General features: G+C 44.7%; 1 protein-coding gene across 1 annotated transcript in view; it reads left to right on the forward strand.

Annotated features, from left to right (window-relative positions):
• Window positions 1-16,474, forward strand: part of YEATS4 (YEATS domain containing 4) — a 29,896-nt gene extending 13,422 nt beyond the window's left edge. The window contains exons 3-7 of the mRNA XM_073620078.1: window positions 13,667-13,733; window positions 13,838-13,932; window positions 15,565-15,657; window positions 15,821-15,908; window positions 16,235-16,474. Of these exons, the coding sequence (XP_073476179.1) occupies window positions 13,667-13,733; window positions 13,838-13,932; window positions 15,565-15,657; window positions 15,821-15,908; window positions 16,235-16,404 (513 nt within the window). The 3' untranslated portion in view covers window positions 16,405-16,474. The remainder of the gene's footprint in view (window positions 1-13,666; window positions 13,734-13,837; window positions 13,933-15,564; window positions 15,658-15,820; window positions 15,909-16,234) is intronic.
• The last annotated feature ends 6,457 nt before the right edge of the window (window positions 16,475-22,931 follow it).

The following is a 22,931-nucleotide window of genomic DNA, read 5'->3' on the forward strand; positions in this document are numbered from 1 at the left end:
ATGGCGGCTCTTTAAAGAGCCATAGCAGGCGTGCGCCCGCTGCGTGTGTGTGTGTACGCACAAATCCCTGTTCTGACAGGGGAGGAGAGACAGATCGTGTGTTCCTAAGTAGGAACAGCTATCTGGCTCCTCTTCTAGTTTTTTTTCGGTAAAAAAAAAATGTAGAAAGAAAATGTAGAAGAATACATATTGGCCTAAACTGATGAAGACATTTTTTTTCAATATTTTTTTTTTGATATTTATTATAGCAAAAAGTGGGATTTTTTTTTTTTTTTTTTTTTTTTTTTTAATTGTCGCTCTTTTTTTGCTTTTACATAGATGAGCAAATACACCAAAAGAAAGCTCTATTTGTGGGAAAAAAAAAAAGGATTTAAATTTTGTTTGGGTACAACGTTGCATGACTGCGCAATTCAGTTAAAGCGACGCAGTGCAGTATTGCAAAAAAAAAAAAAATGGCCTGGTCATTAAGGAGGCAAATCTTTCTGGGGCTGAAGTGGTTAAAGTATGTATGATGTTTGAGCCTAAATGCATACTACTGGCCTGAATATTAATTTATTCTACCCGTTGGAATACATTTACATGCATCTTTTTCCCCTAATCGTCTTTCAGGACAGCCACCTGAGAGCTTGGCTCCTCCCCTCTGATTGGAAACACCTGCGCCAGCTTCTATAAATTTCCTCCTCCCCTGCTGGCTCCTCAGTTATTTGTGTTTCCTCCAGAGTGTTGAGACACCACAGAAACCAGCCAGGAGAGCCAGTGAGGCTCAGGCAGCATGTCCTGAAAGAGGAGTAGAGACTCCTACGACAGACCAGGGGGAAAAAGTTAGTGTATACACCCGCAGCGGTTATAACATTAACCTGGTCAGAAAAACTTTCTCTGGATATTGCCACCCCCGCATCCCTGAGCGCAGGTTGAGGTCGGGGGGCTTCCCTTTCATCACCGAGCGTGGTGAAGCGGAGCGCGGCTCCTGCAGTCTCATGCCCCCAGCAGCATGTGGAGTAGAACATGCTGGGTACTGAGATTGCGCGGCCTGTGGCGGGTGACATCATATCCGGCCAGAAGGGGCATGCACTTCCGGGTTCACGGCTTCCGGTTTCGGCTGCGAACGTTGAGAGGGAGCCAGGCATGGGGCTGGAGAGGAGCTGTACATGCTGTAGAGACAGCAAAGCCTCCAGAGGTGACACAAGGATGGAGGATGCAGAGGATTCAGACCGCACTGCTTCAGCAGAGACCAGCTCCAGCCATGTTAAGGTAAGTGGAACCTAGGGTGGAGCTCCCCTGGCCTGAACCATCCCCCCCCCCCCCCCCCAATATTAGTGTGGGACAGGTACGGGGGGGGGGGGAGCGGGTTAAAGACCCTCAGGTGCCAGAAGGTGGACTCATAGGGCACCTGGTGAGGAATGAAAGTGTTGCACTCCTGCCATTATGCAGGAAAGGGTACTGTGTGTTAATGGTTGGGGGTTTTTTCTTATGTCTTTTCAGAAAACAGAGAAAACCAGGTACTCATGTTTCAAAAAGGAGGTGCCCTTCCTGTAAAATTACCCTTAGAGATTCTTGGGAAAAACCATTATGTAAAGATTTTATTAGCAAACTAGTACATGAACATTCTTCAGAGCAGGGTGAACTAGCGGCATCTGTTAAAGAATTGTCTAGTACGTTTGAATCCTTCAAAAACTTTTTTGAAGGGTTTCAGATGCCACAGTTTCAGACTGCTCCTCCGACAACAACGGTACCAAAAGCTCAGGCAATACCCTCCACTAGTGCAGGTCCTTCGGTAGCCCCTAGAGAGGAGGTGGAAGAGGAACCTGACAGTGCAACTTCTGGCTCCCAAGATTCTGAGGGGGAAGCTCTGGATGGGGATTCCAGGAAGCCACCCCCATACAAACTCTCATTAGAAGAGGTAGATCACCTTTTAGGGGCCATTTATACCACACTAGGTATATCAACGGAGAAGAAACCATTATCATTGCACGATCAGATGTATGAGGGCCTAGGGGAACGGGAAAAGAGGAATTTCTCCAAGCGTCTTCCAGGACAGCCCATGAGACCTTGGGCTCCTCCTACCAGGACAGGAAACACGTCACCCCCACCAGATAAAAGGGCGGTCCTCCAGGCCCATGTCAGTTATTTGTGTTTCCTCCGGACGGGGGGTAACATGTTCATGGAACCTGCTCCCATAGGCCTTATAAGCAGGGGCTTTGTATGGCCTTTTTCTGGGGCATATCACTTACCTCTTCCTCTGCCAGAAGCAGCACACCGCTGGGGAGGTTGGCTGTGTTGCTGTTCTCTGTCCTCAGTGCCTGGAGAGGGCCAGGACCGGTGTGAGGTCGTGCCCCTAGCGCAGTGCACTGCACTCTAGCTCAGCTGAGCTTCGGTTGTCCTTCCCTGCCGACAGCCTGGCTGATCTGAGCAAGGAATGGAGGAAGCCGAATCGTTCGAGGGGGCGGAGCTATTGCGCTCCAAGCTGGCCCACAGGAAGTGCCTGGAGAGAGTTACTTCCGGGGCATATGACATCATCATCGGGCGCCGGAGACGAGGTTCCAGTCTTCATAAACGGCGCGAACAGAGAACGCTGGCTGCTGGTGTTTCTTGGTGTTAAGCAGCCAGGCTGTGGATGACCAAGAGGGGCAGAATGGATCCTCCTGCAGTACCTGCACAGGCAGCGGATGCAGTTCCCAACACCAGCACCTCACAAGTAAGCCTGGGGTGTTCTGTCACCACCTTACTATCCCTGTGAGTGTTCCCTCCCCCTCCCCCCTCTGTAGTAGTGGGTGTAAGGGGACACATTTCCTCCCTCCTGCACGTGGTGTTACGGAGTGATTGTGTGGCTTTAATTACATTGTGGGTCATTTATTTTGTCTTGCAGACCAAGACTCAGGACAAGGCCCAAGCGCAGCCACTTAAAAGGAAATGTGCGGTTTGCGCAAACAAATTGAGCTCCTCATGGAGCAAAGCAGTTTGTCGCACCTGTATAGAAGGCCTAGTAAAGGATGACCCGGTTGCCTCTTGCCAGAAGATGCTTACTTCTGTTAGGGATGAGCTTGCGTCCACCTTCAGTTCCTTTAGAACGCTTATTGACAAGCTACAGACTCCAGCAGAGAGTCCGTCTTCACTGAAGGCGTCAGTAAGCACTCCGCAGCAGGCAGAGAGTGAAGACTCTGAGGCTGAGGTCAGATCTACCCGTTCTTCTCTGGAAGAATCAGGGTCAGATACAGAGCCCAGAGATAGAGAATCCACTCGAGGCTCAAGATTTAAGTTATCTGTTGAGGATGTAGATGACTTATTAAAGGCTATCTATACTACCCTTGAATTAAAAGAGGAAGAGGTTCAGTTATCCAAACATGATCTTATGTATAAAGGATTACATAAGAGAAAATCAAGAGTGTTTCCAGTTCATAGTTCTTTGGTTGATACTATTAAACTGGAATGGGATAATCTTGAGAGAAAACCATTCTTCTCCAGTAACCTAAAAAGGAGGTTTCCTTTTGATGAGGACACTGCGCAGCCATGGAATAAGAATCCCAAGTTAGACGCACCTCTTTCAAAAGTTTCAAAAAACTCGGACCTGGCGTTTGATGATATGGGTACGCTTAAGGATCCGATGGACAAGAGGGGGGATATCCTTCTCCACAGAGCCTGGGACTCAGCAGTTGGAAACCTGAAACCAGCTTTGGCTTCCACTTGTGTGGCCAGAAATCTGGAGGTTTGGTTGACTCAGATTCAGTCACATCTGTCAGCAGGTACCTCCAGAGAGCAAATTTTAAAGTCTTTTCCTCTCCTATTTCAGGCAGTGGGTTTTTTGGCAGATTCTTCCGCTGAGTCGGTAAGAATGTCAGCCAGGACTTCGGCTCTAGTGAACTCGGCCAGGAGAAGCCTTTGGCTTAAGACCTGGTCAGGGGACTCGGCCTCCAAGTTGCGCCTTTGTGGCCTTCCTTTAACTGGCGATCATTTATTTGGCCCAGGTCTACAGGAGGCACTGGAACGCACGGCTGATAAGAAAAAGGCGTTTCCAGAGAAAAAGAGAGTTCAGACAGCCAGAAAATTTTTTCGTGGCCAAAACAGGCAACAGAGTCCTAGAGAAAAGGACAGCAGGCCGAAAAAGCATTGGACTGGGCACAAAGGCAGAGGCAAAGGGGGAGTGCTATTTAACCCTCCTCAACAGCCCGCCAAGCCGCAGTGACTTGTGTTCCCCGGTGGGAGGGAGATTGAGGGCCTTCATCCCACAGTGGGCAGCAGTCACTCTGAGCCCCTTCGTCCTGGACCTAGTGACCAACGGGTACAGGCTGGAGTTTGTTCACCAACCACCAGAACGTTTGTTGGTCACATTTCCTTTCCTCCACAAGATCGGGAGAAAGCAAGGGCTCTGGGTCTCCAGATCGGAGACTTAGATCAAAAAGTCCTGATTCCTGTTCCTCGATCTGAGCAGGGCAAGGGATTCTATTCCCATGTATTTGTGGTCAGAAAGCCAGCAGGAAAGTTTCGACTTATCCTGAATCTCCGGACCTTAAACAAGTCCATCAGATACAAGCATTTCCGTATGGAGACGGTTTTTACAATCAAAAACCTACTATACCCAAACTGCTTTATGGCCACGTTGGACTTAAGGGATGCTTATCTTCACATCCCTATCCATCCAGCCTTCCAAAAGTTTTTGAGATTGGCAGTGAAGACGTGTATGGGGACCCGACATTTTCAATTTCAGGCCCTCCCCTTCGGTCTTTCCTCAGCCCCTCGCATCTTTACGAAGGTGTTGGGGGAAGTGCTGGCTCCTCTAAGATTAAAGGCAATAACGGTTATCCCTTACTTAGACGACCTCCTGATAGTGGCAAAATCATACCAAAGGCTGTTGGAAGATCTCCAGGCTGTACAGGACTTCTTACAGTCCCTAGGCTGGCTAATAAACAAAGAAAAATCGTCCTTGATTCCGGCCCAGAAAGTAACTTATCTGGGTTACGATTTTTGCTCCGTGAACCAAAGAGTTTTTCTTCCTCAGGAGAAGATTACCAAAGTGTTCCAGACTATGTCAACATTGCAGACCAACCAGTCGGTCTCTCTGAGACAGGTGTCGAGGGCAGTGGGTCTTATGACCTCATGTTTTCCCGCAGTACCATGGGCGAGACTCCATCAGCGTCCGTTACAAAGGTTTCTTTTAAGAAACTGGGACGGGGACGTAAGGTCCCTGGAGTCAAGGATTTGGCTTCCCGACAGGATAAAAAGAAGCCTGTGGTGGTGGAGAGCTGGTCAGCACCTAGCAGGAGGTCTCCCATGGTCCTTTCCCATTTCCCGAAGGATTACCACGGATGCGAGTTCCTGGGGATGGGGGGCCCACCTCAGCAATGCAGTAGCACAAGGAGAGTGGTCCCCAGAGGAGGCAAGGGCCTCATCCAATCAAAGAGAGCTGCTTGCAGTCCAGAGAGCCCTCCAGTCTTTTCAGATGGAGATCAGGGGTCACAACCTCCAAATCCTGTCAGACAATATAGCGACAGTCGCGTATATCAACAAGCAGGGAGGCACGAGAAGCCGGAGGCTTCAGTCCATTGCCCAGGAGATCCTTTCATGGGCAGAGGGGAATCTAGCCTCCATTTCTGCTGTACACCTGAAGGGGAAAAACAATTGCCTGGCAGATTATCTCAGCCGTCACAGGATAGACCGAGACAACTGGTCCCTTCATCCCGAAGTCTTTGCAGACCTCACCAAGAGATGGGGTTATCCGGTAGCGGATTTGTTCGCAAACCGAAACAACCGCAAGACGGAGATATTCTTTTCCATGAACCCGGCAGACCAAGCCTTGAGGATCGATGCTCTGGCGAACCCGTGGCCTCCAGGCCTATGTTATGCCTTTCCGCCAATCAGGCTGATTCCAGAAGTCCTCTGGAAGTTTCGGCTGGAAGAGACAGATCTGATTCTAATTGCCCCGTTTTGGCCCAAGAGGCCATGGTTTTCCCTGCTACAGTCTCTGGTTTCAGAGCCTCCGTGGAGTCTTCCGAAAAGGGAAGACCTAATATTGCAGGGTCCAGTATCGCACCCTCAGGTGGTTTCCTTTAACTTGACGGCCTGGTATCTGAAGAAAAGATACTGAGCGCCCAAGGGTTCTCTGACAAAGTAGTCAGGACTCTCGTTAATTGCAGGAAGCCAGTTACTAGAGCCATATATTCCAAAGTTTGGAAAAGGTTTAACTCATGGTTATCTGAAAATGATAGATTAACTCATGATATTCCGTCTATTTTGGAATTTTTCCAAGAGGGTGTCGACAAAGGTCTTTCTGTTAGTACCCTAAAGGTACAGGCGGCAGCTATTAGTGTGTTCCTCCAGTTTTCTCTCCTGGAAAATCCCACTATAGCCAGATTTTTCAAATCTATTTCTAGGGCCAGACCAGTAGTAGTGAGAAGTTGTCCAACGTGGGATCTGTCCCTAGTACTTCAAACTCTGGTAGAATTTCCGTTTGAACCTCTGGAAAGTATGTCAGTTAAATTACTTACATTAAAAACTGTGTTCCTTATAGCTGTTACCTCAGCTCGTAGGGTAAGTGAGTTGCAGGCCCTATCAGTTAGGGAGCCCTTCCTCACGTATTTTGAGGATCGAGTTGTGTTACGAACCGATCCAGGTTTTTTTGCCCAAGGTGGCAAGTACATTCCACCGATCTCAAAACATTGTATTGCCAACCTTTTGTAGTTCGCCACAGGGCGACTTAGAAAGAAAATTTAGTTTTCTAGATGTAAGAAGAATTCTCTTGGTCTATCTTGAGGTCACGAAGACCTTTAGGAAAACTGATGCCTTATTTGTCCTCTTTTCTGGAGTTCACAAGGGGAATAGTGCATCTAAAGCCACATTGGCTGGATGGATAAAGCAAGCCATCTTGGAAGCTTACAAAATTAGGGAGGTCCCTACACCTTTTGTTACTGCGCACTCAACTAGAGCCTTGTCTACGTCTTGGGCTGAGAGGGCTGGTGCCTCACCGGAACAAATTTGCAGGGCTGCCACTTGGTCCAGTTACTCGACCTTCATTAAACATTATCGCCTGGATCTCCTATCAGCTCAGGAGCAGGTGTTTGGTCGTAAGGTCCTTCAGGCAGTTGTCCCTCCCTAGACTGGTAAGTTCTGGCTCATGGTCTCATGGGCTGTCCTGGAAGACGCTTGGAGAAAAGCTGAGTTAGACTTACCGGTAACTCCTTTTCTGAGAGTCTTCCAGGACAGCCGGATTCCCACCCGGTATTGTCTGAAGTTATGTGTATTATGCATATGTTTTGCAGGGTCCTACGGTTCTTGAGAATACTGACATGGGCCTGGAGGACCGCCCTTTTATCTGGTGGGGGTGACGTGTTTCCTGTCCTGGTAGGAGGAGCCCAAGGTCTCATGGGCTGTCCTGGAAGACTCTCAGAAAAGGAGTTACCGGTAAGTCTAACTCAGCTTTTTCCTGTTCATGAGGTCCTAGTAGAGGCTATTAAGAAAGAGTGGCAGGAACCTAAAAGAAGGCCATTCTTTTCTAAGGCCTTAAAGAGACAGTTTCCCTTTACAGAGGATCCAGCATCAGTGTGGAACAAGGTTCCAAATCTAGATGCAGCCTTCTCGCAGGTGTCAAGGCACACGGACTTGGCATTTGAGGACATGGGAGTTCTTTCTGAGCCAATGGATAAAAGAATGGACTCATTGTTAAAAAAAAAAAAAAAATCATGGGACTCGACGGTGGGAAGCCTGAAGCCAGCTATGGCGGTCACGGTAGTGGCGAGGAATGTAGAATTCTGGTTAAATCAATTGCAGGCTCACATTGAAGAAGGAACTGCGAAGGAGCAGATTCTGGCTTCATTTTCCACACTCCTGCGAGGTCTTGCGTATATCGCAGACGCCTCCGCAGAACTGGTTGGGATGGGAGCCAGGTCCTCCGCACTGGCCAATTCCACAAGAAGGGCCCTTTGGCTTAAGACATGGCAGGGTGACTGCGCGTCCAAAGCCAAACTGTGTGGGATTCCTTTTTACAGGGGATCTGCTGTTCGGACCAGGGTTAGAAAAGGTGCTGGACTGAACTGCAGATAGGAAGAAGGCGTTTCCACTGAAGCGTAAAGCTAATTGGAAACAGCCACAACAAAGTAAGAAGAGGCAAAGAGGGAATACAAGATCCCGCTTTACAACTCCCAAGATGGAGACCTTGGGTTCATAGAGGGAAAGGCAAGGGAGGGGCGATTTTTCGTCCTCCTGAGCAAACCCAGAAGAAATGACAAAGTAGTCGCAGTGGGAGGGAGACTGGGGGGCCTTCCTCCCGCAATGAGAAGAAATATCTTCCAACCCGTTTATTCTGAGAACAATAAAGGAGGGATATCGTTTTAGAGTTCTCAAGATCACCCCCAAACAGGTTATACATCACCAAACTTCTGAGGATCAAGGAGAAGGCCGGAGGATTTATGAGATCCTTAAAGGAACTCAAAGAACAAAGGGTGATTATCAAGGTACCAAAAGGGGAAAGAGGGCAAGGTTTCTACTCCCACATATTCGGAGTGCAGAAAACTTCAGGGAAGGTCAGACCAATCCTCAACCTCAAGCCTCTAAATGTGTCCATAACCTACAAGAGGTTCAGAATGGAGTCCATATATTCAGTAAGGGCACTTCTGCCCCCAAGCTGTTATATGGTCTCCCTAGACCTAAAGGACGCATACCTCCACATCCCGATACACCAGGAGTGTCAGAAATTCCTGAGATTAGCAATAAAGACGGAAGTAGCAATCATGCACCTTCAATTTAAGGCTTTATCCTTTGGCCTCTCCTCATCGCCCAGAGTTTTTACAAAAATTCTGGCCGAAGCTCTGGCACCATTACGGGTTAAAGGCATATCCGTCATTGCCTACTTGGACGACCTTCTCTTGTGGGCAGAGTCGCCCAGGAAGTTACTACAAAACCTCAGCTATACGCAAATTTTTTTAGAGAGTCTAGGTTGGCTGGTAAATTGGGAAAAATCCAATTTACAGCCCAGTCAGCAAATAGTATACTTGGGGTATGTCTTAGACTTAGCGCAACAAAGGCTGTTTCTTCCCAAAGAGAAAATAGGGAAGATTCAGAAAAAAGTAAGCAGATTGCAAGCCAACTTACCATGTACCATAAGGCAGATAATGTCAACACTGGGACATCCGCAATCCCAGCAGTGCAATGGGCAGGCCTGCATTGCTGGCCACTGCAGGTGTTCCCATTAAGGATATGGGATCACAGGCAGGAGTCCTTAGACACCAAGGTGCTATTGCCAGCAAGGGTAAAAAGAACCTTATGGTGGTGGAGGAGGACAGAGAACATAAACAAAGGACGGCTGTGGAGCCTACCCATTTCCCGAATCTTAACCACAGACACGAGCGGCGTAGGGTGGGGAACACATTTAGGCTTTCAGATATCACAAGAGACTTGGGGAAAGGAGGAGAGGATGAGATCATCCAACTGGAAGGAATTGAGAGCAGTATGGTATGCACTTCAAACCTTCCAGGAAGAGCTGAGGGGTCATCATTTGCAGGTCAGGTCCGACAATGCGTCAGTGATCGCCTATATAAACAAACGGGGGAATAAGAAGCGAAACCCTGTGGTCCTTAGCAGAGGAAATCTTAAAATGGGGGGAAGAAAACATACTCTCATTGTCAGAAGTCCATTTGAAGGGGGACTTAAACAAAGTGGCGGATTTCCTCAGCAGGAAAAAAGTGAAGGAGGGCGATTGGGCGCTGAAGCAGGAGGTATTCGAGCAGATTGCTCAAAAATGGGGAATACCTCAGGTGGACTTGTTTGCCTCAAAGGAAAACAGGAAAGTCAGAGCGTCGTTCTCCCTGAAAAGAAAGGACGGAGCGCTCGGGGTAGATGCGTTAGCACAAATGTGGGCATTCAACAGATGCTATGCCTTTCCCCTACCGGTAAAATATATATGGATTTCGCGCAATATTAAATAAAATTATAATAAATCAATAAATAAATAAATCCACGTGTGCAAACTATATGGTTAAAAATCCTTTATCATTGAATGCTTTTTTTCTACAATATGAAGGTGAGGGTCCTGAGAGACCATTAGAGGAAACACCACCAGCAGGGTCACGCACCTCTTATACCTTATGCACTACAATTAAATAGAACTGCATTTATCTACAGACTTTTGCATTTTGCTACCCATAAATCTCCAACTATTACTTTATTCCCCATTATAACAGAGTGTTGATGAGGACTTTTTTAACACTTTCTCATGAGATTATGGAGTGATGTCCTAAGATAATAAATATATATATATATATATATATATATATATATATATATATATATATATATATATATATATATATATATATTTTTGTATGCACTTATGTCTAATCATGTTTAATGGTTGCTTAATATTATTGTTTTTCACGCACGTTAATGTTGCAACTAATTTATCACTATTAGAAGATAGTGAATATAGCTATATGCTGCAATATAGAGACAATTGATCCTTTGCAGTGATAGCCCACTAATCAGCACCTTAATTGACACTGTTTTTTACGTATAACCATATCGTTTGTCACACGTGGATTTATTTATTTATTGATTTATTCTAATTTTATTTAATATTGAGCGAAATCCATATATATTTTACATTGTATTAACTGTTGGTGTGAACACCCCAATTTTGCTGCAATATTGCTATTCACTCGCTATGCGATTTTATATACTGTCACTTTGAAATCAGTTTACAATTTTTACATCCGACAAGCGCAAAGGACACTATACACCTTTTCCCCTACCGGTACTGCTACCAGCGGTACTAAGGAAGTTACGTACAGAGAAGACAACACTAATTCTCATAGCGCCCTATTGGCCCAGGAGACCGTGGTTCTCTATGCTCAGAGAACTCGAGGTGGAACCCCCCTGGTTATTACCGATCCAGGCAGATCTACTCTCCCAGGGTACAGTACACTGCCCCCAAGTGCAAAGATGGAACTTTGCCGCGTGGTGTCTTAGGAGCAGTTGCTAGAAGCAAAGGGGTTCTCAGACCGTCTAATAGACACAATGCTGAAGAGCAGGAAGATTGGGACATGGAACATCTACCAGAAGGTATGGAGATGTTTTAACATGGTGTACAGACAAGGAAGTTAATATACAAAGCTCAGTAGCAGTCCTGGAGTTTCTACAGGATGGGATAGACAAAGGACTAAGTCTTAGCACGCTTAAGAGTCAAGTGTCAGCACTTTCAGTTTACCTGGAAAAGAGATTGGCATCTGATCCGTGGGTAATCAGACTCTAGATCACTGAGCAGACAGACCAATACAAGGTACAGTCTTTCCAAAGTGGGATCTGTCATTAGTGCTGTAAACTATGACAGCAGACCCCTTTGAATCAGTGGATAGTTGCAACCTGAAGATGCTGACGCTTAAAGCAGTCTTCTTGGTGGCAATTACTACAGCAAAAAGGGTCTATGAGTTGGAGGCCCTGTCAATCAGGCCCCCCTTTTTTCAGATTTTTCCAGATCGCATAATCTTTAAGATGGATCTGGCATTTCTGCCTAAAGTGGCCTCGAAATTCCGCAGAGACCAGGAGATTGTGTTACCATCGTTTTGCCCAAATCCGTCTAAAGAACAGGAAGTAAAGTTCCATAGTCTAGATGTGAGGAGATGCGTGTTGCATTATTTAGAAGCAACAGAAGAGATTAGGAAGACGGATTCCTTATTTATTTTGATTTCTGGAGTAAGAAAAGGGCATAAGGCCTCAAGACGCACCATAGCCAGATGGCTAAAAGAAGCCATTGAACAGGCTTATAGGTTAGGAGGCATGCAGGTCCCAGAGGGTATCAGGGCAATGGCTGCGTTGCAAGCAGAAGGACCTGGAGCAACGCCGGAACAGATTTGTAAAGCAGCAACCTGGTCCAGCTTTGCCACCTTTGTAAGACACTATAGAGTGGATCTTTTGGGCGGCTAAAGATCAGACCTTTGGACGCAAGGTCTTACAAGCCGTGGTCCCGCCCTAGGGGGTAAGTGCTCGTTTATCCTCTTAGGTGGCTGTCCTGAAAGACGATTAGGGGAAAAACGAAGTTACTTACTGGTAACGTTCTTTTTCCGTAGTCTTTCAGGACAGCCGGGTACCCACCCAATTGTGTAATAAGACCTAGAGATTTCCTTACAGGAAATGTGATATAATGAATTATGTGTATCATGTTCTTGTGTCTCTCCAGCGGACTGGAGGTGCTCTTTAAAGAACTGAGGAGCCAGCAGGGGAGGAGGAAATTTATAGAAGCTGGCGCAGGTGTTTCCAATCAGAGGGGAGGAGCCAAGCTCTCAGGTGGCTGTCCTGAAAGACTACGGGAAAGAACGTTACCAGTAAGTATCTTCGTTTTTTTTCTTCTCAAAAGCTCATCATAGAGCGCACCTTTTTTTTGTTTTTGTTTTTATTTTCCTGCCTGTAAGCGTTCCTCTTCTAATACTCTTGTAAACATCTATGTGTGCATGGCCACATAGACTAACATAGAGGTGGCTAAAAAAAAAAAAGCTTAATTTCTATATAGCATTGGCTCCCGCTGCTCTCCGTGGGGGCACTCAAAGTAGGGGAGTAGCCAGGAGCGCCACAGGGGCACCCCAGAAGAAGAGGATCTGGGCTGCTCTGTGCAAAAACAGAGCAGGTATGACTTTTTTTTTTTTTAAAAAAAAAAACCTTTAAACTTTAAAGAGGAACTGCAGTTTGCTTACATAATTTGTAATAAAAATGTTTTTGCCATTTTTGAAGCTTTCCCCTCCAACCTATATATATATATATATATATATATATATATATATATATATTATATATATATATATATATATATATATATATATATATATATATATATATTATACTGTGATTCTGTACTTACAAAATATGCTGCAAAAAAACTCCCTCCACTGAGTCTGGCTGCATCCATTCAACTGTGGGCAGCTGAAGTTGCTGCCTGTTCACTTCTCACTTCTTGGCTTTACACAGACACACCTGCAGCCTGAAGCTCTCATTGACCTCTTATGACTCGGCCCCCCTCCCTTCCTGGCAAACTCTCACCAGAATGAGAGAGAGATCTGTGCATGATGTCATAAGCCTAGGCTTTTTACCAGACAAACAGGAAGTGGGCTGTTGAAGGTATTTACTGTCAGAAAAATGTTTTACTATCCAAAGTTAAAACAACAAGGGCAGAAGATTTAATAGATGGAAAGTTGGAAAAAATGACTGAAGGTCTGCTTTAAGCGCCGTGTGCATGAGGCCTGATGAAAAGCTATGATTTGGCAGCCAAAAAGAGAAGACCAGATGTATGTATTTGTATAAAAGCAATGTATATCTAAATCCTTCTATATATTTTTTCCCCCCTTCTGTTCTTCACTATGGGGGGATTTTCTAATGGGTCCTGTTTTGTCTCTATTCATGAAGTGTGGTGAAATTTGGTGGGGAGACAGAAAAAAAAAAGTAACAGGTGTCCTAGGCCTTCCCTTGCCCTAGTTAGGAAGTGCATTTTAATGCAGTACTTTTTAACCCTTTCACATTTTCATTATACTAACAGATTTAAAAATAAAGAAACACTAAATAGAATGTTTATATAGTTGGGCACAATACTATACTTTGTATTCCTCTCCAGAAAACGTTACTGAATATATTGTTTTATGCTAAAGTTAATATCATAGTCTTATGAGCTAATTTTAATATGCTTTGATTCTGTTTTCAGGACATGTCTGCTTATGTAAAGAAAATTCAATTCAAGTTGCATGAAAGTTATGGAAATCCCCTTAGAGGTATTTACTTATTTATTTTTTAATTTGTTTTTTTATTTATTTTATTTAAAGGCAGAAATATTTTACTTTTCAGTACATCAGTTTACCCCCTTTTTTTTGTTTAGTTGTTACCAAGCCTCCTTATGAAATTACAGAGACTGGGTGGGGTGAATTTGAAATCATCATAAAAATATTTTTCATCGATCCAAATGAAAGACCCGTAAGTAAATTTTATTTGCTTATTTTTCTCTCAAAAATAAACTTAATTTCATATTGGGTAGAAAAGGTTAATTTAGGAAATTTCTATTAATTGCACATGCACTGTACAGGACGGGGAGACTGGTGCTCAGGGCTCGTAAATACTGGACACTCACAGAATAAATTATGGTAACTGGTAGTTTTTGTCTTGCTGTATAATTGAGTTATACATTTCCTTGTGATTTCATTTGTGGGCTTTGAGGCTGTAGAATCCTGCTCCTGTGTGCACTTTCTTGCCACCGATCCATCAATTTTTGCAATTGCCTACAGCTTCAAGACCCTGCAATTGATTGTGAGGATATAGAATATAATATAAAGCTTTGATGTGATCCCCCTTCCTCACCTGTTGTCTCCATAGTTTATATAACGCTTGTCAATATACCTCCATGGGCTCAAGCCAGTGGTGTAACTAGAACCTTTATGGCCCCGATGCAAGAAACCATGAAGGGCCCCCCTGGACAGGGCCCTTTCCTCCAAGCCCGGTGGCAGAATGCCAGGACTTGGTCACAAGTGGGTGGCTGCATATAAAGGAACTGGCTTCTCATCCTTCCTCCCACAGGCATTCAGCGGCTGCAGGAGGAAAATGGAGAGATAGGTTCCTCTATGCCAGTGTTTCTCAATCTCTTTCCAGTCAGGGCAAACTTGAAGTATACCCCTAGGTGAATGGGGCTGCACTGCAACCACTCCACAACTTTTTGCATTGCACGCAGTTGCAGCATAGTGATGATGCATTTAGGGGATTAAAACAGGCGGTCAGGAGGAAACATATTGCCTCTTTACCGTCTGTCAAATGCCTCTGAAAAGCGATCTGAGCATGGATCGCTTTTCAGAGGAACGATTTTTTTTTTTTTTTTTTGCTGGAAAGAAAAATCTGTTTGTACACATATAGGGGGCCAGGATTAAAAGTTTATACGTACATGTAAACACACATACTGTATATTTAAGCACACACATCTATAAACACACTCAGTGTGTGTGTATGTGTGTGTGTGTGTGTATATATGTATGTATGTGTATGTATATATATATATATATATATATATATATATATATATATATATATATATATTAAATAATATCTGCTGTTTGCAAAACGGCAGTCCTTTACCTAATCTCTTCCTGCTGGGTACTGCACTGTAGGGGGAGGCAGAGAGCACAGCACACACTGTTCACTTTAGGTGTAAACAGTGTGACGAGCTCCCCGCAGTGCTGATTTACAGTTCGGCTGAGGATCAGGGAGCTTGGTCTCAGCCGCCCCTCCTATCCTAGGCATACAGGGGGCCTGGTCATGATGGCGACCGCTGGTTGTCCGCCCCTGGCTCAAACATTTAAACAGGTGGACATCTTCTACAGGATCCCAAATAGAGGGGCTACTGTGAGTCTACATGGATAGAAAACGACAAAATGCATTAAAGACTTGGCTACAGATTTTTAGGGAAGAGGGCAGCCTTTTGTGGCTTTTGAGGATTTTTTTTTTTTTTTTTAAATAAAAGTATTGTACCCACAGTTCAGCTCGAAATTATAATGTTGAAAAAAAAAATAACTGCCTGACTGTGACATACTTTTTTTTTTTTTATTTGTGTATTGGCTCTAGGTCACTTTGTATCATTTGTTGAAGCTGTTTCAGTCTGACACAAACGCTATGCTAGGAAAGAAGACCGTGGTTTCAGAGTTCTATGATGAAATGGTGAGAAGGTGTTTTTTTTTCCCATCATGTTGGATTAGCAAAGAACATATTTAATTTTTGACGAGTTATTAGTTAAGAGATATTCAGCTGCTCTGCAAAGTAACTAGCCAATAACTTACATTTCTGTCACAAACTAATGTCAGCTTGTTTGTCATGTATCTAGATATTCCAGGATCCAACAGCTATGATGCAGCAGCTCCTGACCACGTCACGCCAGTTAACGCTTGGAGCTTATAAACATGAAACAGAATGTAAGTAAAATTGTACTTTTACCTCCCTGACATCGAGCTACTATCAGCTGAAATTAATGTAAAAATGTATGGCTAACTAGTACAAGGCAGTAGCTGTTTCTCTCATTAAGTAATTAGATATCAGATTCAGCATGTTCAGAAAAAGTATCCTAATGTACGAAAGTACATTGGACTTTTGAGTGTACTCCTAAAAAGACATTTTGCAAGTGGTCAGATGTGGTAAAAGCCACAGGATCAACTGTCGCATTACTTGCCTTGAACTGGCTAGTTCCCCCAGCAGCTTTTTCAGTTATATTTTATTTATTTTTCTTCTATTTTCCTCTTAGTTACAGAATTAGAAACAAAAACTAAAGAAAAGGTGGAAGCTGCCAAGAAGAAGACCAGCTTTGAAATATCTGAGTTAAAAGAGAGATTGAAAGCCAGTCGGGAAACCATAAACTGTTTGAAAAATGAGATCAAGAAATTAGAGGAAGATGATCAATCTAAAGATATATAAACTATTGTACAGTTTTTATGATGCAGTTTGTTGTTTTTTATGTAAATACATATTTGTAACTATAACATTACTTCTGAGCTTTGATTGTTTCTTTATAAAAACACTTTTGATTCTTCAAGTGGAAATATAGGTGCAGTCCACATGGTTGTTGCCTTTGTTCGTGGTTGAAGTAAAACTAGTGGATTTTGTCCATTGTGAGACACATGGGGGAGATTTTCTAAAACGCACAGAATCAGGCGCAGCCGTGCATTGTAACCAATCAGCTTCTAGCTTAATTGAACAAGCTGAAGTTAGAAGCTGATTGGCTACTATGTACAACTGCACCAGTTTTAGTAAATCTCCCCCATAAAGACCTTAACCACTTATACACAATACCAGGCACTTTCCCCCCTTCCTGTCCAGGACAATTTTGAGCTTTCAGTGCTGTCGCACTTTGAATGACAATTGCGCAGTCATACTACACTGTACCCAAACTAAATTTTTATCATGTTCTTCCCACAAATCGAGCTTTCTTTTGGTGGTATTTGATCACCTCTGCGGGTTTTTAGTTTTTTCTAAACAAACTAAAAAAGACCGACATTTTTGAAAAAAAAAATAGTTTTTCTTTGTCTGTTATAAAATTTAGTTTTCTCCTTCACTGATGAGGCGGCACCGATATGTAGAATTGATGGGCGGCACTGATTGGGCAGGTACTGACAGGTGTTAATGCTGGGCACTGATTGGCACTTGATGGGGCACTGACTAGGCACCAATTGGCAGCTTGTGGGTACATTTGATGGGTACATTTGATGGGGGCTGTGACCACCCCCCCCCCTCTCTGACAGAGCCGCCGATCGGCTCTCCCTGTCAGCGCGAACTGAGGAATGCCGTTTACTGGCACTTCCTGGTTCACGCAATGAACAACTGTGATTGGTCACAGCTGATCACGTGATAAGAAGCCATCACGATCCGAGATGCGGTGTGTCAGACTGACACGCCGCAATCTGGCGTGTTATCCTGCTGGACGTCATATGACCCCTAGTCAGGATAACTGAACCACTTCCCAGCTGTCATTCTGTTATAGGCCGGGCGGAAAGTGGTTAAAGTACAACTACAGCAGAAAGTAAGACATCATAGAGAGATAAATAAAAAATTATCTATATCGATCGCTCTATCCACTTGCCGATATACGTCGGCACAATGGGAGCGATGGGCGTGCCTGTACGTCCCCTTTAATTGGCTGGGCTAGCGGCCGTGTACAGTGTGACCGTGCCCGCAGGACCCACGGACTCTGTCTGCCGGTCTCCCGGCAATCGTGTCACGGAGCCGCAGAACGGGGGAGATGCCTCTGTAAACAAGGCATTTCCCCCTTCTGTCTTGTGACATGACAGAGATCACTGCTCCCTGTCATGTAAGTGGAAGCCCATACCCCATCAGTTAGAATCACTCCATAGGACACACTTAACCCCTTCCCTGCCAGTGTCATTTACACAGTAATCAGTGCATTTTTATAGCACTGAGCACTGTATAAATGAGTGGTCCAAAATAGTGTCAAAAGCGTCCGCCATAATGTCGCAGTCACGATAAAAATCGCAAATTGCCGCCATTACGAATAAAAAAAAAAAAAAAAAAAAAAAAAAGAAGACAAAACTATCCCCTATTTTGTAGACACTATAACTTTTGCGCAAACCAATCAATATACGCTTATTGGGGAAATTTTTTTTTTTTTTACCAAAAATATGTAGAATACAGATCAGCCTAAACTGAGGAAAATGGTTTTATTTTTTATATATTTTTAGGGGATATTTATTATAGCAAAAAAGTATTTTTTTTTTTTTTTTTTTAAATTGACACGCTTTTTTTTTGTTTTATAGCGCAAAAAATAAAAACCACAGTGGTGATCAAATACCACCAAAAGAAAGCTCTTTGTGGGGGAAAACAAGACAGCAATTTTGTTTGGGTGCAACGTCGCGCAATTGTCAGTTAAAGCGACGCAGTGCTGAATCGCAAAAAGTGCTCTGGTCAGGAAGGGGGTAAAATCTTCCGGAGCTGAAGCGGTAAATTTATAATTTTTTTTTTTATATATATTTTTTTTTTTTTTTTTTTTTTTTTGTTTATAGCGCAAAAAATAAAAATTGCAGTGGTGATCAAATACCACCAAAAGAAAGCTCTATTTGTGGGAAAAAAAGGACGTCAATTTTGTTTGGGTACAGCATTGCACGACCGTGCAATTGTTAAAGCGACAGTACCGCATCGGAAAAAATGGCCTGGTCATTGAGCAGCCAAATCTTCCGGGGCTGAAGTGGTTAAAGAGCATTTCCCTAACTGAGACACAGACAGCAATAAAAACCTGTTTAATAGGTGTTCTAATCCATCTCCACTGATCTAAAACTAGAAAAAAGTTTTGCCTTTAGTTACACTTTAAGCCAGGGGTGCCCAAGCTTTTGAAGAGCGAGCGCCACTTAAGCGACTTGGTAATTGGTCGAGGGCCACAATGAGAGGAGTGGGCAGATGACAGGTCCGTGTCCACTCTGCATATTCCAATCCTATCTGCCCAGATGGAAGGTGATAGATCCCCTTGGTTTTTTTTTTTTTTCCTTTTAGTGGATCGGATTGGAGGTAGGTGGGTGATAACCTGGTTAATATAGATTGTAGTCCCCTCATCCGACCATCACGTGCAGGCAGTTCTTCGCCACAGCAAATTTGGTTGCAACAGTGCTGTCCTCTAAAGGCATTTTCAATGGGCGACACAGGATTTGCCATCCTGACCAGCTATTCAGTGTTCCATAAGGGCACATGCCTCTTGGTCAAACTATATTGGCATTTGAGGCGGCAGCTTTCCAGTCAACATGTTTACTCTGGGTACACTGTCCTTCCATCATGTCACTTCCACCCATGTTCTGCTAGATCCCTGGGAGCACAAAAGAGGCAGGCTCTGCGTTTGTGAGCGCTCTCCGATTCTCCTTAGACATGGGACCTCTGAGCACCCCTACAGGAGATATGTTCCAGCTGGTGCCTCCCTAGCCTGCTAACAGCCTTCATTTCTGTAAGGATGTAATCATATCATGCCACATTGTTGAGTATCAGACTACAGTGCCACCGGCAGTAGTGGATTGCAGAGTTAACCACATTGTTCTAGAGGCAGTGTACTAGCACGGCAGTGACAGAGGGATATAACTGAAGTCGATAACTATTTAAATCAAAACTTAAGCATAGCCAAACTTCTCTTTTGGGTCACAGAAATATACTTTAACTTGTGTTCTCCCATGACGCAGAATTGTCAGAGCTGCTCTAGAACAGTGGTCATTAACCCTGTCCTCAGGGCCCACTAACAGGCCAGGTTTTATGTATTACCTTGGGGAAATGCAGACTAGAGTACTGCAATCACTGAGCAGCAAATGATATAACCTGTGATGTATTTCAGTTCTCTTGCAAACTTGGCCTGTTAGTGGGCCCTGAGAACAGAGTTGATGACCACTGCTCTAGAAGGATCCCAACAATAGTCGGGAGATGGCTCAGCTTCTTGCGACCCTGGCACTCCAGTAAGCGCTGGAGCGGCGGGTGAGAGCAGAGTAGTGACTGACTGACAGGAGTGGGGCAAGAATTGAGCGATTAGCGGTCATGTGATCACTCAATTCTTGGGCTTAGGGCCAGCGGGGGAACAGCTGCAGCCATATAGGCAAGTATGTATGTTTATTTTTTGCATTCTCGCACTACTTTAATGTAGAAGGTCTTGGCACAGAATTAAGCAGGGAAGCTTTTGAGGGCAGGTGCACTGTTAATTTTTCATGTCACTTCACTTTGACAAACAATTGATGTGTTGGCAACAGGAGAGATACAGTTGAAGCTACCACCAATTGGCGCCTGGACTTTTCAACTTATGGTTTTATCAATAAACCCCTATATCTGAAATAAATGAATAATATTTTATCAAAAGCTCCCTCTGCTCTCCACAAGACTGGCTTTAACCCATTTTAGGCCCACGCTATAGACAAAGACAGCTACAGCACGGGCTTAAAATGCCGGGAGGGCGTACATGGATGTCCACATGGCTTGCTCTGTGATCGCCGAGTACTTGAGCCCTTTACCACGTGATCAGCTCTCAGCTGATCACAGAAGCCGTTTTTCGGGCTTTTTTTTTTTTTCCACTTCATGCTGTCAGCAGGAAGAAAAGAAGAAAGCCGTTAGGCACCTTTCACACTGGGGCGGTGGGGGCGTCGGCGGTACAACAGCGCTATTTTTAGCGCTGCCGTACCGTCGTTCTTGCAGCGGTATTCGGCCGCTAGCGGTTCGGTTTTAACCCCCGCTGGCGGCCAAAAAAGGGTTAAATCCGCTCGTACAGCGCAGCTATAGCCGTGGTATTACCGCGCTGTCCCATTGATTTCAATGGGCAGGAGTGGTTTAGGAGCGGTGAATACACCGCTCCTTCCCCGCTCCAAAGAAGCGGCTCGCAGGACTTTTTTTTACGGTCCTGCGAGCGCACCGCTTCAGCGTGAAAGCCCTCGGGCTTTCACACTGAACAAATAGCGGAGGCTGTTTAGGGGCGGTATATTTAGCGCAATAGCGCCTGAAAACCGCTCCAGTGTGAAAGGGGCCCTAGAGGGACATCAGTCCCCTTAGTGATCACCAGTGTTGCTAATCAGTGTCAGCTATTAGTGCCCATCAGTGCAGGAGAAAAATTACCCGTTTTTCCAAAAATGTTCTGTCTTTTGCTTAGCAAAACATACAAAACCCAGTGGTGATCAAATACCACCAATAGAAAGCTCTATTTGTGGGAAGAAAAATGATAAAAAATTTGTTTGGGTACAGTGTTGCATAACCGTGCAATTGTCATTCAAAATGCAACAGCGCTGAAAGCTAAAAATTCACCTGGGCAGGAGGGGGTGAAAGTGCCCTGTATTGAAGTAGTTAATGCATTCCCTGCATTGAAGTTAAAAATGTCCCACCTTCCAAACACTTACCCGAGTCCTTTCTCAACCCAGCCCCAGGCTTGTCTGGAGAGCGGCACTCTCCCCTTTCTCAGGACAGAATTAAACTTCGACTTGGGAAACTTAACATTAATAAATCACCAGGACCGGATAACTTGCACCCGAGGGTACTTGGGGAACTCAATGAAGTAATTGCCAGACTATTGTTCCTAATTTTTACTGACTAGAATGGTACCAGCTGATTGGAGAAAAGCCAAATGTAGCACCAATATTAAAAAAGGGCCCAAAATACATCCCTGGGAATTACAGACCAGTTAGCCTAGCATCAATAGAATTTAAACTATTGGAGGGGATGATAAGGGACTATATACAAGATTTTAATAATGAGAACGGTATCATTAGCAGTAATCAGCATGGATTCATGAAGAATCGTTCTTGCCAAACCAATCTATTAACCTTCTATGAGGAGGTGAGTTGCCATCTAGATAAAGGAAGACCCGTAGACATGGTGTATCTGGATTTTGCAAAAGCATTTGACACAGTTCCCCATAAACGTTTACTGTACAAAATAAGGTCCACTGGCATGGACGAATACATGGATTGAAAACTGGCTACAAGGGTGCGTTCAGAGGGTGGTGATAAATGGGGAGTACTCGGAATCGTCTGGGGTGGGTAGTGGGGGCCCCCAGGGTTCTGTGCTGGGACCAATCTTGTTTAATATGTTCATAAATGACCTGGAGGATGAATTAAACAGTTCAATCGCTGTATTTGCGGACAATACTAAGCTAAGCAGGGCAATAACTTCTCTGCAGGATGCGGAAACCTTGCAAAAAAGATCTGAACAAATTAATGGGGTGGGCAACTACATGGCAAATGAGGTTCAATGTAGAAAAATGTAAAATAATGCATTTGGGTGGCAAAAATATGAATGAAATCTATACACTGGGGGGAGAACCTCTGAGGGAAACTAGGATGGAAAAGGACCTGGGGGTCCTAGTAGAGGATAGGCTCGGCCATGGCATGCAATGCCAAGCTGCTGCTAACAAAGCAAACAGAATATTGGCATGCATTAAAAATGCAAGTTAGACTCACCAGTAACTTGTTTTCCAATAGGCTTTCAGGACAGCACTCGAGAAATCATGGCTCCTCCTCCCACAGTAAACACCTCATCAATTAAGTCTTTAACCACTTCCCACCCGCCCTATAGCGGATTGACGTCCGGGAAGTGGTTGTGTTATCCTGACTGGACGTCATATGACGTCCAGCAGGATAACATGCCGCAGCGCGCCCCCGGGGGCGTGCATCGCGGCGATCGGTGGAGCGGTGTGTCAGTCTGACACACCGCTACACTGATCTTGGTAAAAAGCCTCCGGCGGAGGCTCATTACCACGTGATCAGCCGTGTCCAATCACGGCTGATCACGCTGTCAATAGGAAGAGCCGTTGATCGGCTCTTCCTCACTCGCGTCTGACAGACGCGATTAGAGGAGAGCCGATCGGCGGTTCTCCTGGCAGGGGGGGTCTGTGCTGATTGTTTATCAGTGCAGCCCCCCCTCAGATCACCACACTGGACCACCAGGGATCGCTACTAGGACCACCAGGGAAGGGGCAACATGTGGAT

This window comes from Aquarana catesbeiana, linkage group LG03 (genome assembly GCF_042186555.1).
Source record: "Aquarana catesbeiana isolate 2022-GZ linkage group LG03, ASM4218655v1, whole genome shotgun sequence".
In the NCBI taxonomy this organism is placed as follows: Eukaryota; Metazoa; Chordata; class Amphibia; order Anura; family Ranidae; genus Aquarana; species Aquarana catesbeiana.